This window comes from Salmo salar, unplaced genomic scaffold, assembly GCF_965601325.2.
Source record: "Salmo salar unplaced genomic scaffold, fSalSal1 ptg000152l, whole genome shotgun sequence".
Classification (NCBI taxonomy): Eukaryota; Metazoa; Chordata; class Actinopteri; order Salmoniformes; family Salmonidae; genus Salmo; species Salmo salar.
Window position 1 is genome coordinate 2,212,501 of NW_027675323.1, and position 20,437 is coordinate 2,232,937.

Consider the following 20,437-nt stretch of genomic DNA (forward strand, 5'->3'; position numbering starts at 1 on the left):
CTAGACAGCCTGACAGCCTGCAAAGAGTCAAATCATATTAAAATCACACTGATATTCTCTGGTGGTGAAAATAGTGGCAGTATATTTCTTCAACATATTCAGATATATCAGTGTCCTGAAACCTTCCATATCTATTCATAAATTAATGTATCATAATATAAATTACAAATTATCAAAGTATTGCCTGCAGATAGAAACATGTATAGTACAAATATTTGAGTAGACTGACCAGACCAGTTTAAAAGCAGTATATGTCAAAAGACAGACAGTGAGGTATCAGATTTAGATTGTATTGAGTATACAGTCCACACCATATATCTATTTTGACAGTGAAGATAACATTTTAAATGTGGCTCTAAACTCCAACATTTTGGATTTCAGATCAAATGTTTCATATGAGGTGACAGTATATAATGTCACCTTTTATTTGAGGATATTTTAATACATTTCGGTTTCACCGTTTAGAAAAATGAAAGCACTTTATGTATCTAGTCCCCCTATTTAAAGAAGTCATACGTTTTCGGACCAATTCACTTAAAGTGTGTTAAATTAGTCAAAAGTTTAGTGTTTGGTCCCATATTCTTTGACTGCAATGACTACATCAAGCCTGTGACTACCATGATTGAGAAAGATCATGAATAATAATGAGTGAGAGAGTTACAGAGGATACAACAAAACATGCTAACCTCTCACCATTACCAATAACAGAGGCTACAACAAAACATGCTAACCTCTCACCATTACCAATAACAGAGAGTACAACAAAACATGCTAATCTCTCACCATTACCAATAACAGAGGCTACAACAAAACATGCTAACCTCTCACCATTACCAATAACAGAGGCTACAACAAAACATGCTAACCTCTCACCATTACCAATAACAGAGGCTACAACAAAACATGCTAACCTCTCACCATTACCAATAACAGAGACTACAACAAAACATGCTAATCTCTCACCATTACCAATAACAGAGGCTACAACAAAACATGCTAACCTCTCACCATTACCAATAACAGAGGATACAACAAAACATGCTAACCTCTCACCATTACCAATAACAGAGGCTACAACAAAACATGCTAACCTCTCACCATTACCAATAACAGAGGCTACAACAAAACATGCTAACCTCTCACCATTACCAATAACAGAGGCTACAACAAAACATGCTAACCTCTCATCATTACCAATTTATTTATTTATTTCACCTTTATTTAACCAGGTAGGCAAGTTGAGAACAAGTTCTCATTTACAATTACGACCTGGCCAAGATAAAGCAAAGCAGTTCGACAACATACAACACAGAGTTACACATGGAGTTAAACAAATGTAACCCTCTCACCAGGCTTGAATATGACTCTCACAACATTAACATATGTAGAGTATCTCAGCAGCATGGGATGTTAGGTGAGAAGGACATCTCCAATAAGAATTCCTATTGTAAACTATCTAGGGTTATGACAATAGGGTATTAACTTCAGATGAAATGATTATAGGTTTCTGTTATTGAATCAGGATAAACCATCCCATGCATTAAATTAAAACAATTAATGACTCCACCAAGGCAACATACATAATGTTACATATGTGTATTAAAACATTTTCAAACACAAATACATGTTCAGACACAACATCAAAAGAAAAAAAATAATAATAATAAACCCCAATGAGTCGTGCACAACCCGTGTCCAAATTAAGCACCTCACATTGTGGTTACTCACTACTTGGTAGATATTCCCTCAGCGAAGTATGGCAGTTCCATGCAGGTTTCCTCACCAAGTCCAAGGCAGCACAGCTACCCATGCAGACAGTACTCCTTAGTAACCGATATCCCCATGGCAACACAGCTACACATGCAGACAGTACTCCTTAGTAACCGATATCCCCATGGCAACACGAACTCGTTAAGCTTCCCAAGCAATTATCTCCCGGTGTCACACGATGCTAGGCTAACCTCTAGCTGGCTAATACCTCCACAACGAGACGGTAGCTTCAGTCTTTACTAAGTTTTAGCTAAATTATAACAACGCTTTTATTAAATAAAACATGTATTTCCCTTCATGTCTTAGTAGCTATGGGTTTTGTTGTAGTTCTGTCGTCTTCTTTTATAATTTTTCTTCACCAACCGTCCTGAGGTAAAACGTCCATCCTTTCATCAACGTCTTTTTCCCTCCCGTTAACCAGGTCAACTCCCATTGGCCACAACATAACAAGCGACCTTATTGGTCAAAACGTAAACTTCAAAGTAAAACAAACTATTCACTTATACATTAAATAAATATTTCTTCAAAAAGCATAATGCATTAACAACATTACAGTTTAGGAGCAATTCAATCATCTTTTAAATATAATACCAATTAATTATAACAAATAAACTCAATACTTGGTTCAAACAAGGGTATTACACAAACATACAGTCAATAATACAGTAGAAAAATAAGTCTATATACAATGTGAGCAAATGAAGTGAAATAAGGGAGGTAAAGGCAAAAAAAAGGCCATGGTGGCAAAATAAATAAAATAGAGCATGAAAAACACTGGAATGGTAGATATGCAGTGGAAGAAAGTGCAAAGTAGAAATAGAAATAATGGGATGCAAAGGAGCTAAATAAATAAATACAGTAGGGGAAGAGGTAGTTGGGCTAAATTATAGATGGGCTATGTACAGGTGCAGTAATCTGTGAGCTGCTCTGACAGCTGGTGCTTAAAGCTAGTGAGGGAGATAAGTGTTTCCAGTTTTAGAGATTTTTGTAGTTCGTTCCAGTCATTGGCAGCAGAGAACTGGAAGAAGAGGCGGCCGAAGGAGGAATTGGCTTTGGGGGTGACCAGGGAGATATACCTGCTGGAGCGCGTGCTACAGGTGGGTGCTGCTATGATGACCAGTGAGCGGAGATAAGGGGGGACTTTACCTAGCAGGGTCTTGTAGATGACCTGGAGCCAGTGGGTTTGGCGACGAGTATGAAGCGAGGGCCAGACAACGAGAGCGTACAGGTCGCAGTGGTGGGTAGTACAGTATATGGGGATTTGGTGACAAAACGGATGGCACTGTGATAGACTGCATCCAATTTATTGAGTAGGGTATTGGAGGCTATTTTGTAAATGACATCGCCGAAGTCGAGTATCGGTAGGATGGTCAGTTTTCTAAGGGTATGTTTGGCAGCATGAGTGAAGGATGCTATGTTGCGAAATAGGAAGCCAATTCTAGATTTAACTTTGGATTGGAGATGCTTATAGTGAGTCTGGAAGGAGAGTTTACAGTCTAACCAGACACCTAGGTATTTGTAGGTGTCCACATATTCTAAGTCAGAAGCATCCAGAGTAGTGATGCTGGACGGGCGGGCAGGTGCAGGCAGCGATCGGTTGAAGAGCATGCATTTAGTTTTACTTGTAGTTAAGAGCAGTTGGAGGCCACGGAAGGAGAGTTGTATGGCATTGAAGCTCGTCTGGAGGTTAGTTAACACAGTGTCCAAAGAAGGGCCAGAAGTATACAGAATAACACCAATAACAGAGGGGGTCTGATCTTTGTGCCTCTGTAACTTTCTCATTCATCATCATTAACGATTCATTCATGATTATTCATAATCACGGTAGCATCCACATGAATGTAGAAGTGTTCAGAAACATCTTCTATTCTTACTGACAATACAAGTGAAGTGACTCCAAAATGACAGGACATTATTCACCATTCAGTTTCTATTAGGAAAAACATCATCCAAAACACAACCAAAACAAACTGAAAAATGAATTCAACAAGTTTGTAGAATCACAAGCTTGATGTAATCACTGCAGGCATGGAATATTGTACAACTACTAAACTTATGACTACTTTAATACAATATAAGTGAATTTGTCCAAATAATTAAGACTTCTTCAAATGGGAGAACTACGTACAGAAAGTGCTTTAATTTCTAAACGGTAAAACAGATATGCATGAAAATACCCTCAAATAAAAGGTGACATTATGTAAGGTCACCTAATATGAAACATCTCAAATCCAAAATGCTGGAGCATAGCACCACATTTAAAACTGTAAGCTTCACTGTCCAAACACATATGGTGTGGACTATGTGTGTCTGGTAAACACATGTGGATCTGGTGAACAGTTATCACTTGTTGACCAACTACAGGAATACTGACCTCAGAGTCTTCAGTCTGCAGTGTTGATCCTCCAGTCCAGCAGAGAGCAGCTCCACTCCTGAATCCTTCAGGTCATTGTTACTCAGGTCCAGCTCTCTCAGGTGTGAGGGGTTTGACTCCAGAGCTGAGACCAGAGAAGCACAGCCTTCCTCTGTGACTCCACAGCCTGACAGCCTGCAAAGAGTCAAATCAAATTAAAATCACACTGCTATGCTTTGGTGGTGAAAATAGTGGCAGTATAATTTTTCAACATTTTTCAGATATCAGTGTCCTGAAACCTTACATATCTATTCGTAAATTAATGTATCATCATTAAAAATGACAAATGATCAAAGTATTGCCTGCAGATAGAAACATATATAGTACAAATATTTGAGTAGACTGACCAGACCAGTTTAAAAAGCAGTATCAGTCAGAAGACAGACAGTGAAGTATCAGATTTAGATTGTATTGAGTATACAGTCCACACCATATCTATTTTGACAGTGAAGCAAACATTTTAAATGTGGCTCTGTACTCCAACATTTTGGATTTCAGATCAAATGTTTCATATGAGGTGACAGTATATAATGTCACCTTTTATTTGAGGTTATTTTAATACATATCTGTTTCACCATTTAGAAAAATGAAAGCACTTTATGTATCTAGTCCCACTATTTAAAGAAGTCATGTGTTTTCTGACCAATTCACTCATAGTGGCTTAAAGTAGTCACAAGTTGAGTATTTGATCCGATATTCCTTGAACGCAGCGACTACATCAAGCTTGTGACTCAAACTCGTTGATTGATTTTGCAGTTTGTTATCGTTGTGTTTTGGGTTGTGTTTTGTCCAATATTAAAATGGTGGATGGTGTAACGTCTGCTTCCAGCTCACACTCTCAAACACGTAGATCCCCCTGAACGCAGCTCACTCTCCAGATCCCAGTCACCTGAAATCTGATCACCTGTTCACACACCTGTATGTCATTATCAAACTCTATTTAGTTCAGTTCTTTGCACCCCCATCATTGTTAAGTGTTGTTTGTTTTGTGACACAAGGCTATTCGGAGTGCTGCATTTCCCGTAATTTACTCCTCCCATGAATGATAGTTTTTGCCTGCCTCACTAATGATGCCTTTTGCCGTTTCCCTGCCTGTACTGTTTGTTGCCTTTTTGGACACCCTGTGTATGACCTTCTGCCTGCCCCTGGACCCAGCTACCTGCCTCCTCCTGTGGTCCTTTACAATAAACACCTGCTGAGCCCTGCGCTTGAAACCATCTCTCTGTCTCCCATCGTGTTCATTACAGATGGTGACTGGAGTCATTTTATTTATAAGTGAGTAGATAACATGTTTCTAAACACTACTAAAAGCATCCTGATGATGCCATGATTAAGAAAAATCATAAATGAATCATGAATAATAATGAGAGAGAAAGTTACAGAAGCTACAACAAAACATGCTAACCTCTCACCATTACCAATAACAGAGGCTACAACAAAACATGCTAACCTCTCACCATTACCAATATCAGAGGCTACAACAAAACATGCTAATCTCTCACCATTACCAATAACAGAGGCTACAACAAAGCATGCTAACCTCTCACCATTACCAATAACAGAGGATACAACAAAACATGCTAACCTCTCACCATTACCAATAACAGAGGCTACAACAAAACATGCTAACCTCTCACCATTACCAATGTATTTATTTATAAGCACCTCACATTGTGCTTACTCACTACTTGGTAGATATTCCCTCAGCGAAGTATGGCAGTTCCATGCAGGTTTCCTCACCAAGTCCAAGGCAGCACAGCTACCCATGCAGACAGTACTCCTTAGTAACCGATATCCCCATGGCAACACGAACTCGTTAAGCTTCCCAAGCAATTATCTCCCGGTGTCACACGATGCTAGGCTAACCTCTAGCTGGCTAATACCTCCACAACGAGACGGTAGCTTCAGTCTTTACTAAGTTTTAGCTAAATTATAACAACTCTTTTATTAAATAAAACATGTATTTCCCTTCATGTCTTAGTAGCTATGGGTTTTGTTGTAGTTCTGTCGTCTTCTTTTATAATTTTTCTTCACCAACCGTCCTGAGGTAAAACGTCCATCCTTTCATCAACGTCTTTTTCCCTCCCGTTAACCAGGTCAACTCCCATTGGCCACAACTTAACAAGCGACCTTATTGGTCAAAACGTAAACTTCAAAGTAAAACAAACTATTCACTTATACATTAAATAAATATTTCTTCAAAAAGCATAATGCATTAACAACATTACAGTTTAGGAGCAATTCAATCATCTTTTAAATATAATACCAATTAATTATAACAAATAAACTCAATACTTGGTTCAAACAAGGGTATTACACAAACATACAGTCAATAATACAGTAGAAAAATAAGTCTATATACAATGTGAGCAAATGAAGTGACATAAGGGAGGTAAAGGCAAAAAAAGGCCATGGTGGCAAAGTAAATACAATATAGCAAGTAAAACACTGGAATGGTAGATATGCAGTGGAAGAAAGTGCAAAGTAGAAATAATGGGGTGCAAAGGAGCTTAATAAATAAATACAGTAGGGCAAGAGGTAGTTGGGCTAAATTATAGATGGGCTATGTACAGGTGCAGTAATCTGTGAGCTGCTCTGACAGCTGGTGCTTAAAGCTAGTGAGGGAGATAAGTGTTTCCAGTTTTAGAGATTTTTGTAGTTCGTTCCAGTCATTGGCAGCAGAGAACTGGAAGGAGAGGCGGCCGAAGGAGGAATTGTCTTTGGGGGTGACCAGAGAGATATACCTGCTGGAGCGCGTGCTACAGGTGGGTGCTGCTATGGTGACCAGTGAGCGGAGATAAGGGGGGACTTTACCTAGCAGAGTCTTGTAGATGACCTGGAGCCAGTGGGTTTGGCGACGAGTATGAAGCGAGGGCCAGACAATGAGAGCGTACAGGTCGCAGTGGTGGGTAATACAGTGGGGAAAATTTTTATTTTATTTTTTTATTTCCCTCATTAAAATGCAAATCAATTTATAACATTTCTGACATGAGTTTTTCTGGATGTTTTTGTTGTTATTCTGTCTCTCACTGTTCAAATAAACCATTAAAATTATAGACTGATCCTTTCTTTGTCAGTGGACAAACGTACAAAATCAGCAGGAGATCAAATACTTTTTTCCCCCACTGTATATGGGGCTTTGGTGACAAAACGGATGGCACTGTGATAGACTGCATCCAATTTATTGAGTAGGGTATTGGAGGCTATTTTGTAAATGACATCGCCGAAGTCGAGTATCGGTAGGATGGTCAGTTTTATAAGGGTATGTTTGGCAGCATGAGTGAAGGATGCTATGTTGCGAAATAGGAAGCCAATTCTAGATTTAACTTTGGATTGGAGATGCTTATAGTGAGTCTGGAAGGAGAGTTTACAGTCTAACCAGACACCTAGGTATTTGTAGTTGTCCACATATTCTAAGTCAGAACCGTCCAGAGTAGTGATGCTGGACAGGCGGGTAGGTGCAGGCAGCGATCGGTTGAAGAGCATGCATTTAGTTTTACTTGTATTTAAGAGCAGTTGGAGGCCACGGAAGGAGAGTTGTATGGCATTGAAGCTCGTCTGGTTAGTTAGTTAACACAGTGTCCAAAGAAGGGCCAGAAGTATACAGAATAATACCAATAACAGAGGGGGTCTAATCTTTGTGCCTCAGTAAATTTTTCATTCATCATCATTAACGATTTATTCATGATTATTCATAATCATGGTAGCATCCACATGAATGTAGAAGTGTTCTGAAACATCTTCTATTCTTACTGACAATACAAGTGAAGTGACTCCAAAATGACAGGACATTATTTACCATTGAGTTTCTATTAGGAAAAAACACAATCCAAAACACAACCAAGACAATCTGCAAATGCATTCAACAAGTTAGTAGAATCACAAGCTTGATGTAATCACTGCAGGCATGGAATATGGGACTAAATACTGAACTTATGACTACTTTAATACAATATAAGTGAATTTATCCGAATATGTACAACTTTTTCAAATGGGAGAACTAAATACATAAAGTGCTTTCCTTTCTTAACAGTAACACAGCTATGTATGAAAATACCCTCAAATAAAAGGTGACATTCTGTACTGTCACCTAACACAAAACATTCTATCTCAAATCCAAAATGATGGAGCATAGCACCACATTTAAAACTGTAAGCTTTACTGTCCAAATACATATGGTGTGGACTATGTGTGTCTGGTAAACACATGTGGATCTGGTGAACAGTTATCACTTGTTGACCAACTACAGGAATACTGACCTCAGAGTCTCCAGTTTACAGTGGGGATTCTCCAGTCCAGCAGAGAGCAGCTTCACTCCTGAATCCTTCAGGTCATTGTTACTCAGGTCCAGCTCTCTCAGGTGTGAGGGGTTTGATGTCAGAGCTGAGACCAGAGAAGCACAGCCTTCCTCTGTGACTCCACAGCCTGACACCCTGCAAAGAGATCATCATGACTTCACAAACACACTGTTAATTTAACGAGTAGTGTAGAAGGACAATGGCAGATGCATTTGGTTTATTCTCTCAAACAACATATAGATTCATCTTCTGTCTCCTAGAATTGTATGTTCATATTGATATACTAATGTGAAAATCAATGCATTTATTCAATATGTTATTCAATATAATATTATAATACATATTTTTCTCTAAACTTAACCTCACTGGGGTAGGGGGCAGTATTTTCACATCCGGATGAACAGCGTGCCTGTAGTAAACTGCCTGCTACTCAGGCCCAGAAGGTAGGATATGCATGTTATTAGTAGATTTGGATAGAAAACACTCTGAAGGTTCTGAAACTGTTTGAATGATGTCTGTGAGTATAACTGAACTCATATGGTAGGCAAAAACCTGAGAAAAAATCCAACCAGGAAGTGTGGAAATCTGAGGTTTTTAGTTTTTCAAGTGATTCCCTATCCAATATACAGTGTCTGTGGGGTCATTTTGAACTTCCTAAAGCTTCCACTAGATGTCAACAGTCTTTAGAACGTTGTTTCATGCTTCTACTGTGAATGGGGAGAGAATAAGAGTGCTTGGAAACAGATGACTGAGAAAATGACATGAGCTCAGTGGCTCGCGCCCCCGTGATAGTTAGCTGTGTTCCTTTTCATTTCTGAAGACAAAGGAATCGTCCGGTTGGAATATTATGGAAGATTTATGATAAAAACATCCTAAATATTGATTCTATAAATCGTTTGACATGTTTCTACGAACTGTAATATAACTTTTTTGACTTTGTCTGAACTTACAGCGCGAGCACAGTGCATTTGGATTACTCGACTGAACGCGAACAAAATGGAGGTATTTGGATATAAAGATGAACTTTATCGAACAAAACAAACATTTATTGTGGAAATGGGATTCCTGGGAGTGCATTCCAATGAAGATCATCAAAGGTAAGTGAATATTTATAATGTAATTTTTGTCATTTCTGTTGACTCCAAAATGGCGGGTATCTGTATGGCTTGTTTTGATATCTGAGCGCTGTACTCAGATTATTGCAAAGTTTGCTTTCTCCGTAAAGCTTTTTTTAAATCTGGCACAGCGGTTGACCTCTCTTGGTGTCACGTCCTGGCCAGTATAAGGGTTAATTGTTATCGTAGTTTGGTCAGGACGTGGCAGAGGGTATTTGTTTTATGTGGTCCGGGGTGGTGTTTTGGTAAAAGGGTGTTTGATTTAGTATTTCCGGGTTTTTGGTTTATGGTCTATGTTTATGTATTTCTGTGTATTCTAGTAAGTGTGTTTCTATGTGGAGTTAATTGGGGTGGACTTCCATTTGAAGGCAGCTGTGTGGTGTTGCCTTTGATTGGAAGTCCTATATTAGTTGGGTGTGTTTGTCTGTGTGTTTGTGGGAGATTGTTCTGTGTTTAGCCTTGTGCCTTGCCAGACTGTCTGTGGATCGTTCGGTCTCTTGTTTGTTGTTTTTGCGTTCGTTTTGATTTAATAGATGTTCAAAATGAACAAACAGAGTCCTGCTGCATTTTGGTCCTCCTTCACCGACGATACCCGTGACAGAATTTCCCACCAAACCAGGACCAAGCAGCAGAGGAAGGAGCAGTGGGATTTTGAGTTGGACTATGGTGAGAGATGGACTTGGGAGATCTTGAAGGGAGAAGGCTCCTACACTTGGGAGGAGTTCCAAGCCGGAAAAGATCGCCTTCCATGGGGACAGGTGGTAAGAGAGAGAGAGGAAAGGTGAAAGGCTGGTATGGCCCGGGAACGTTTCCGAGGAACACGACTGGCGTTGAAGCACGAGAGGCACCCCCAAGACATTTTTTTGGGGGGGCACACGGGTAGTTTGGCTAGGCATAGGAAGAGCCGGAAGCCAGCTACCCGTAGTTATATGGAGGAGCGTATGAGGTGGAGAGCGCACTATCTCACCCATACGCACGCACAGTCCGGTGCGCGTTATTCCAGCCCCTCGCAGGTGCCGTGCTAGAGCGGGCATCCAGCCTGGTAGGAGGATGCCTGCGCAGCGCATCTGGTCGCCGGTACGTCTCCGAGGACCAGGCTACCCAACTCCCGCTCTACGCACGGCTACCATCAGGCCCCTGCACAGCCCAGTCTGCCCTGTACAAGCACCCCGCTCGTACAGGGCTACTAGTTCCATCCAGCCAAGACGGGTTGTGCAGGAGGTAAGATCAAGACCGACTGTGCGCCTCCATAGCCCTGGGTTTCCAGCTCCTGTCTCTCGTGCGGACCCGGAAGTGCGTCAACCCAGTCCGACTCGTCCTGTTCCCGCTCCCCGCACTAGCCTGGAGGTGCGTGTTCCCAATCTGGTACGCCCAGCACCAGCACCACGCACCAGGCTTCAAGTGTGTAAACCCAGCCTCGCCAGTCAACAGTCACTAGAGCTGCCCGCCAGTCAACAGTCACTAGAGCTGCCCGCCAGTCAACAGTCACTAGAGCTGCCCGCCAGTCAACAGTCACTAGAGCTGCCCGCCAGTCAACAGTCGTCAGAGCTGCCCGCCAGTCAACAGTCGTCAGAGCTGCCCGCCAGTCAACAGTCGTCAGAGCTGCCCGCCAGTCAACAGTCGTCAGAGCTGCCCGCCAGTCAACAGTCGTCAGAGCTGCCCGCCAGTCAACAGTCGTCAGAGCTGCCCGCCAGTCAACTGTCGCCGGAGTGGCCAGACCGCCCCGAACCGCCGGAGTGGCCAGACCGCCCCGAGCCGCCGGACTGCCCAGACCGCCCCGAGCCGCCAGAGTGGCCCGACTGCCTGGAACGGCCAGAACCGGAGCCACCTCCAGATATAGGTGGGTTGGAGAGGGGGGGTGTAGCACAGTGCCGTCGTTGACGGCAGCCACCCTCCCTTCCCTCCCTTTAGAAGGGGGGACTTTTTTTTGGTGGGGGAATTATGGTTTTGTTGTTTGGGGTTGTTGTTTTTTTAAGGTGCTTCCGGGGTTAGCACCTTTAAGGGGGGGGGGTACTGTCACATCCTGGCCAGTATAAGGGTTAATTGTTATTGTAGTTTGGTCAGGACGTGGCAGTGGGTATTTGTTTTATGTGGTCCGGGGTGGTGTTTTGGTAAAAGGGAGTTTGATTTAGTATTTCCGGGTTTTTGGTTTATGGTCTATGTTTATGTATTTCTGTGTATTCTAGTAAGTGTGTTTCTATGTGGAGTTAATTGGGGTGGACTTCCATTTGAAGGCAGCTGTGTGGTGTTGCCTTTGATTGGAAGTCCTATATTAGTTGGGTGTGTTTGTCTGTGTGTTGGTGGGAGATTGTTCTGTGTTTAGCCTTGTGCCTTGCCAGACTGTCAGTGGATCGTTCGTTCACTTGTTTGTTGTTTTTGCGTTCGTTTTGATTTAATAAATGTTCAAAATGAACAAACACAGTCCTGCTGCATTTTGGTCCTCCTTCACCGACGATACCCGTGACACTTGGGCGCTGACGTCCTTCCCATGGTTCACACTATTTCACAGCCAGTGAAAAATCAGAGCGCCAAATTCGAAACCAAAAAATGTCAGAATTCAAAGTTCTCAAACATACGACTATTTACACCATTTTAAAGATACACGTCTCCTTAATGTAACCACATTGTCCGATTTCAAAAAGGCTTTACGGTGAAAGCATAAAGTTAGATTATGTTAGGGCAGTTCCAACACAAGAAAAACCACACAGCCATTTTCCTAGCAAGGACAGGCGTCACAAATACCAGAAATTCAGCTAAAATTATGCACTAACCTTTTACGATCTTCATCACATGACACTCCTAGGACATCATGTTACACAATACATGCATTTTTTTGTTCGATCAAGTTGATATTTATATCCAAAAACAGCATTTTACATTGGCGCGTGATGTTCTGAAAATATTTTGCCTCCAAAACTGCCGGTGAATCAGCACAACAATTTACAAAAATACTCATCATAAACGTTGATAAATATTAAACTGTTATTCAAGGAATTATAGATGAACATCTCCTTTATGCAAACGCTGTGACAGATTTAAAAAAAGCTTCACGTGGAAAGCACACTTTGCAATAATCTGAGTACAGAAAAAGACAGATACCCGCCATTTTGGAGTCATCTAAAATCATAAATAGCATTAGAAATATTCACTTACCTTTGATGATCTTCATCAGAAGGCACTTCCAGGAATCCCAGGTCCACAATAAATGTTGTTTTGTTCGATAAAGTCCATAATTTATGTCCAAATACCTCCTTGTTGTTAGCGCGTTCAGTAAGCTACTCCAAGTGTAGGAAGCGCGGCCAAAATGTCACGACAAAGTCAAAAAAAGTTATATTTACGTTCGTTCAAACATGTAAAACGTTGTACGGCATCAATCTTTAGGGCCTTTTTAACTTAGAACTTCAATAATATTCCAACTGGACGATTCCAATGTCTTGAAAAACGTTTTGGAACACAGCTAACTCTCATGTGAATGCGCGCCAATGAACTCATGTGCTTTCCTGAGTCAACAACTTCCAACTTCCTCTGTTCGCTCTCTGTTCATCATAGACGCCTCAAATAACTTTCTAACGACTGTTGACATCTAGTGGGAGCCTTAGGACGTGCAAAATGAACCCTAAGTCACTGTGTGTTCGATAGGCAATGACTTGAAAGGACTACAAGCACCAGATTTCCCACTTCCTGGTTAGATTTTTCTCAGGTTTTTGCCTGCCATATGAGTTCTGTTATACTCACAGACATCATTCAAACAGTTTTAGAAACTTCAGAGTGTTTTCTATCCAAATCTACTAATAATATGCATATTCAAGTTACTGGGCCCGAGTAGTAGGCCGTTTAATTTGGGTGCGTTTTTCATCCGGCCGTGAAAATACTGCCCCCTACCCTAAAGAAGTTACGGAGAAGTGTATCTATAATTCTTTAAATAACAGTTGTATATTTTACCAACGTTTATGATGACTATTTCTGTAAATTGATGTGCTCATTCACCGGAAGTTTTGGGAGGCAAAACATTTCTGAACATTACACGCCAATGTAAATGGTTTTTTTGGATATAAATATGAACTTTATCGAGCAAAACATACATGTATTGTGTAACATGAAGTCCTATGAGTGCCATCTGATGAAGATCATCAAAGGTTAGTGGTTAATTTTAGCTATATTTCTGGTTTTTGTGACACCTCTCCTTGCTTGAAAAATGGCTATCTGGTTTTCTTGTCTAGATGCTGTCCTAACATAATATAATGTTATGCTTTCGCCGTAAAGCCTTTTTGAAATTGGACAGTGTGGTTGGATTAACCTCTATGGGCTAGGTGGGACGCTTGCCTGTGGCGCGATTTTCAAAACCTTAAAAATCCTATTACTTCAATTTCTCAAACATATGACTATTTTACAGCCATTTAAAGACACGACTCTCGTTAATCTAACCACACTGTCCGATTTCAAAAAGGCTTTACAACGAAAGCAAAACATTAGATTATGTCAGCAGAGTACCAAGCCAGAAATAATCAGACACCCATTTTTCAAGCCAGCATATAATGTCACCAAAACCCAGAAGACAGCTAAATGCAGCACTCACCTTTGATGATCTTCATCAGATGACAACCCTAGGACATTATGTTATACAATACATGCATGTTTTGTTCAATCAAGTTCATATTTATATCAAAAACCAGCTTTTTACATTAGCATGTGACGTTCAGAACTAGCATACCCCCCGCAAACTTCCGGGGAATTCGCTAACATTTTACTAAATTACTCACGATAAACGTTCACAAAAAGCATAACAATTATTTTAAGAATTATAGATACAGACCTCCTCTATGCACTCGATATGTCCGATTTTAAAATAGCTTTTTGGTGAAAGCACATTTTGCAATATTCCAAGTACATAGCCCAGGCATCACGGGCTCGCTATTTAGACACCCGGCAAGTTTAGCACTCACCATAATCATATTTACTATTATAAAAGTTTCATTACCTTTTGTTGTCTTCGTCAGAATGCACACCCAGGACTGCTACTTCAATAACAAATGTTGGTTTGGTCCAAAATAATCCATCGTTATATCCGAATAGCGGCGTTTTGTTCGTGCGTTCCAGACACTATCCGAAATAGTAAAGAAGTGTCGCGCGCATGGCGCAATTCGTGACAATAAAATTCTAAATATTCCATTACCGTACTTCGAAGCATGTCAACCGCTGTTTAAAATCAATTTTGACGACATTTTTCTCGTAGAAAAGCGATAATATTCCGACAGGGAATCTCCTTTTCGGCAAACAGAGGAAAAAATCCCAAAGGCGGGGGCGGTCGGGGTCACGAGCATAAGCCCAGTGTCCCTTGATCGGCCACTTGAGAAAGGCGATAATGTGTTTCAGCCTGGGGCTGGAATGACGACATTCTGTTTTTTCCCGGGCTCTGAGCGCCTATGGACGACGTGGGAAGTGTCACGTTAGAGCAGAGATCCTTAGTAAATGATAGAGATGGAAAAGAAGTTCAAGAAATGGTCAGACAGGCCACTTCCTGTAAAGGAATCTCTCAGGTTTTGACCTGCCATTTGAGTTCTGTTATACTCACAGACACCATTCAAACAGTTTTAGAAAATTTAGGGTGTTTTCTATCCATATGTAATAAGTATATGCATATTCTAGTTACTGGGTAGGAGTGGTAACCAGATTAAATCGGGTATGTTTTTTATCCAGCCGTGTCAATACTGCCCCCTAGCCCTAACAGGTTAACGAGAAGTGTATCTTTAAAATGGGATATAATAGTTATATGTTTGAGAAATTTGAATTATGAGATTTTTGTTGTTTTGAATTTGGCGCCCTGCTATTTCACTGGCTGTTGGCGAGTGTGTCCCACATACCCCAGAGAGGTTAATATTGCTTCCTGATGATTAGTTCTTATATGTCATTTTATTTACTCACAGAACAGCCCTGGAGGCTTTGACCACTGGCAGCAGCCTCAGAAGACCTTCCTCTGATCTGGAGTATTTCTTCAGGTCAAACACATCCAGCTCCTTTTCTGAAGTCAGCAACACAAAGACCAGAGCTGACCACTGTGCAGGTGACAGGTAGGGTTTTGAGAGACTTCCTGAGCTCAGGTAGCTTTGGATCTCCTCCACTAGAGAATGGTCATTCAGTTCATTCAGACAGTGGAACAGATTGATGCTCCTCTCTGGAGAGGGATTCTCCCGGATCTTCTCCTTGATGTACTTGACTGTTTCTTCATGGCTCTGTGAGCTGCTTCTTGTCTTTGTCAGTAGACCTCGTAAGTGCTTCTGATTGGACTCCAGTGAGAGGCCCAGAAGGAAGCGGAGGAAAAGGTCCAGGTTTCCCGTCTCACTTTGTAAGGCTTTATCCACAGCACTCTTGTAGAAAGTAACTTCAGGCTTGTCGTTTGTTTGCTTTTTGTCAATTAGATTCTCATTGTTGTTGATGAATGAGAGGAACACATATACAGCAGCCAGAAACTCCTGAATGCTCAGATGAACAAAGCAGTACACCTTCTCCTGGTACAGCCCACATTCCTCTTTGAAGAGCTGTGTGCACAATCCTGAGTACACTGAGGCTTCATTGACATCAATGCCAGCCTCTTTCAGGTCTTCTTCATAGAAAATCAGATTGCCATTCACAAGCTGTTGAAAAGCCAGTTTTCCCAGTGACAGAATGCTCTCTTTATTCCAGTGTGGACCTGTCTCTTCTTTCCCAAGATACTTTTCATTCTTCTGTTTGGTATGAAACACCACAAGGTGTGTGTACATCTCAGTCAGAGTCTTGGGCATCTCTTCTGTCTTATGTTTCAGCATGTGTTCAAGGACTGTTGCAGAAATCCAACAGAAGACTGGAATGTGGCACATGATGTGGAGGCTCCTTGATGTCTTAATGTGTGAGATGATTCTGCTGGCCAGGTTCTCATCCCTGAATCTCTTCCTAAAGTACTCCTCCTTCTGTGGGTCATTGAACCCTCGTACCTCTGTCACCTGGTCAACACACTCTGAAGGGATCTTATTGGCTGCTGCAGGTCGGGTAGTTATCCAGAGGAGAGCAGAGGGAAGCAGATTTCCCTTGATGAGATTTGTCAGCAGAACATCCACTGAGGTTGACTTTGTGACGTCCCAACAGATCTTGTTCTTCTGGAAGTCTAGGGGCAGTCGACACTCATCCAGACCATCAAAGATGAACAGAACTTTGTACTTGTTGTAGATGGAGATTCTTGATTGTTTGGTTTCCATTGAGAAGTGATTAAGAAGTTCAATGAAAGTGTGTTTGTCCCCTTTCATCAAATTCAGCTCCCGAAAAGGGAATGAAAATACAAATTGGATATCCTGATTTGCTTTTCCTTCAGTCCAGTCCAGAATGAACTTCTGCACAGAGACTGTTTTTCCAATGCCAGCGACTCCCTTTGTCAGCACAGTTCTGATAAGTTTGTCTTGTCCAGTTAAGGGTTTGAAGATGTTGTTACATTTGACTGCAGTCTCTGGTCTTGCTTGTTTCCTGGTTGTTGTCTCAATCTGTCTCAGCTCATGTTCATTATTGACCTCTCCTGTTCCACCCTCTGTGATGTAGAGCTCTGTGTAGATCTTATTGAGAAGTGTTGGGTTTCCTTGTTTAGCGATTCCCTCAAATACACATTGAAACTTCTTCTTTAGATTAGATTTGATTTCACGTTGATAAATCACAGCAAGCTCATCTGAATCTAGAAATAACACAGAGGATATTAATATTACGTCTGTTTTAATAACTACAGCATTGAAGGACTGTTATAAAGTTTTAAATTATAATCATTTATTCTCTTATCTGACTGTATAATTGTGTAAATATTTTCATAATACATTACAGACTGGTGTGACTGATTATATTATTATTTGTGTTATTGATGGTATTATTAATGTTGTCTCCCTCTCTCTCTCTCTAAATTAATCACCACAACACATCCCTTATGCTACTTGATGAGGTCACTAGGTGTTGTGTTGAGGCTGCTACAATATCATGGAGTTACACAGCTACTTTAGCAGTACTTTAGCTACAGCTTTTAAATGTTATAAAACAGCATTCAACATGAGGCAGACAGATCTTACATTTCTCCAGTGTGTCAGCAAGCTCCTTCTGGTTCATTTTCCTCAGGACGTGCAGTGTGATCTTCAGAGCCCCCTCTCTGGCACTGCTCTCCTGCCTCTCATCTTCAGCATCCACCACTTCCTTATCCTGCTTCTGACTCTCAAAGCCTTCTGGGAGTTCAGGACTAAGAATCCTCTTGAACATCTTCAGCTCGTTCTTCACAAATGTCATCATTTTCTCTTCAAGCAACTAAAATAAATTATGTAAATAAGTTATGCAAGAGAAGAAATGCTTTCTCATTAACACAATAATGAATAATTGACAGATCAACTTTACTTGAGGAAAACAAAAACAAATGTTCACAACAGGACCACATACACTGAATATGGAGTCCAGGTCTGTTTGATGACTCTGGGAAGACTGACCACTGAGAATCTCTGACTCTGATCTCTCCTGTTGGTTTCTGTGGACAAAACATGAGATTACAGTACACACACACACACACACACACACACACACACCATACGTGGAGGGAACAATGTGTTTGTTTAATATTGTTGTAGGAATATATAAATGGATAAAAGGATTAGCCTGTGGATTATGAAAACAACCAAAAGAAATGTGAAAATGGGAGAGGAGAAATGACTAGAGACAGAGTTGTTTAACTCACTGACCATGACCCATGAGTTCTTACCTTTGTTCAGTAGAAAAGTCTCCCTCTCTAAACTCTATAGGATGACCCATAGACCGGTCACTCTTCATGGACACACAGCTGGGTACAGGGGAGGCTGGTCTCTCCTGCTTGATTGGGCTTCAACACAACAGAGACAAACATTACATATCTCGTCTACTCATTTTCATAAATGTTCATAAATTAGCTTTTATTGTTTAAAGACATTATGAAAGACATTGGTTTGTTTTTTCACTATCTAATCATGGCATGGGGTTGTTCAATGACAGACATGTATTTGTTTAAAATCTATCACTTGATGGTTTCATTTCAGAGAGACAATGTTTTTTTGCAAAATGTTATATATCTGCCTTTCTCTCAAATGTGACCGACCGACTCAATTTGGTCATTAACTAAATAACTACATATATAGTGATTTTGGTTTATGTCAGTTTAATTGTTTGTTATGGTATAAGTTGTTATTTTATGATTGTAAGTGATAAAATTAACTAGTAATTCTCAGTAATTACTACTTTAGTAAGGAATAACACATTTTTTCAGCACTACTGCAGTTGCTAAATAATTCCAATAGATGGGAACATAAGACCACAATGACATTTCAGAATATTAGTTTAGTTTTCTCCCTGGATACACCACCACTCCCCGCGCTTCCTGCAGAACCCCTGCAGTACCTCCGCAGACCCCGGATTGAGAACCCCTGATTTAGCAGATGCTCTTATCCAGAGAGATTTACAGTAACTGCATTCACCTTAAGATAGGTATTTATTTAGGAAATAAACTTAGTTAATTATTCATAAAATTGTCATCTTACCTCTTAGCTTTGGTGTTATGTCCGCCAGAGAGATGCATTTTGGAGGCAGGGCCCCCCTTCTCTCTCTCGCCAGAGAGACTCATTTTAGAGGCAGGGCCCCCCTCCTCTCTCTCCCCAGAGAGACTCATTTTAGAGGCAGGGCCCCCCTCCTTCCTCTCGCCAGAGAGACTCATTTTAGAGGCAGGGCCCCCCTCCTCTCTCTCCCCAGAGAGACTCATTTTAGAGAACTGACCCCTAAACAGAGATCCAACATGTTGATTGTGGTTAACACAGTGACAGCTAAACAGAGATCCAGCATGTTGGTTGTGGTTAACACAGTGACAACTAAACAGAGATCCAACATGTTGGTTGTGGTCAACACAGTGACAACTAAACAGAGATCCAGCATGTTGGTTGTGGTTAACACAGTGACAACTAAACAGAGATCCAGCATGTTGGTTAACACAGTGACAACTAAACAGAGATCCAACATGTTGGTTGTGGTTAACACAGTAACAACTAAACAGAGATCCAGCATGTTGATTGTGGTTAACACAGTGACAACTAAACAGAGATCCAGCATGTTGGTTGTGGTTAACACAGTGACAACTAAACAGAGATCCAGCATGTTGGTTGTGGTTAACACAGTGACAACTAAACAGAGATCCAACATGTTGGTTGTGGTTAACACAGTGACAACTAAACAGAGATCCAGCATGTTGGTTGTGGTTAACACAGTGACAACTAAACAGAGATCCAGCATGTTGGTTGTGGTTAACACAGTGACAACTAAACAGAGATCCAGCATGTTGGTTGTGGTTAACACAGTGACAACTAAACAGAGATCCAGCATGTTGGTTGTGGTTAACACAGTGACAACTAAACAGAGATCCAGCATGTTGGTTGTGGTTAACACAGTGACTAATTCTTGAATGTCAATTGTTCTCATTCATTCATTATCTCTTTGAGAAATATATTTTTAACAACTTTCTCTTTTACTTCTCTACATTCATGAAGAAAATGATGTACTTTTTACTCCATACATTTTCCCTGACACCCAAAAGTACTCGTTACATGTTGAATGCTTAGCAGGACAGAAAACGGTCCAATTTGAACACTTATCAAGAGAACATCCCTACTGCCTCTGATCTGGAGGACTAACTAAACAGAGAACATCCCTGGTCATCCCTACTGCCTCTGATCTGGAGGACTAACTAAACAGAGAACATCCCTGGTCATCCCTACTGCGGACTCACTAAACAGAGAACATCCCTGGTCATCCCTACTGCGGACTCACTAAACAGA

General features: G+C 41.0%; 1 protein-coding gene across 2 annotated transcripts; it reads right to left on the minus strand.

Annotated features, from left to right (window-relative positions):
• Positions 1 to 4,113: 4,113 nt before the first annotated feature.
• LOC145867033 (NLR family CARD domain-containing protein 3-like) lies at positions 4,114 to 18,482 on the minus strand. Of its 2 annotated transcripts, none has more exons than XM_082971079.1 (4): positions 18,030 to 18,482; positions 17,672 to 17,900; positions 15,519 to 17,289; positions 4,114 to 4,318 (listed from the first exon to the last, which is right to left on the minus strand). In XM_082971079.1, the coding sequence occupies exons 2-4, from the start codon at positions 17,883 to 17,885 to the stop codon at positions 4,129 to 4,131; spliced, it is 2,175 nt and encodes a 724-aa protein (XP_082827205.1). In that variant the 5' UTR covers positions 17,886 to 17,900; positions 18,030 to 18,482; the 3' UTR covers positions 4,114 to 4,128. The 2 variants fall into 2 exon arrangements, with proteins under 2 accessions (XP_082827205.1, XP_082827204.1); XM_082971078.1 differs by lacking the exon at positions 4,114 to 4,318 and adding an exon at positions 7,336 to 8,616 and having other exon boundaries at positions 18,030 to 18,481.
• Between the last annotated feature and the right edge of the window lie 1,955 nt (positions 18,483 to 20,437).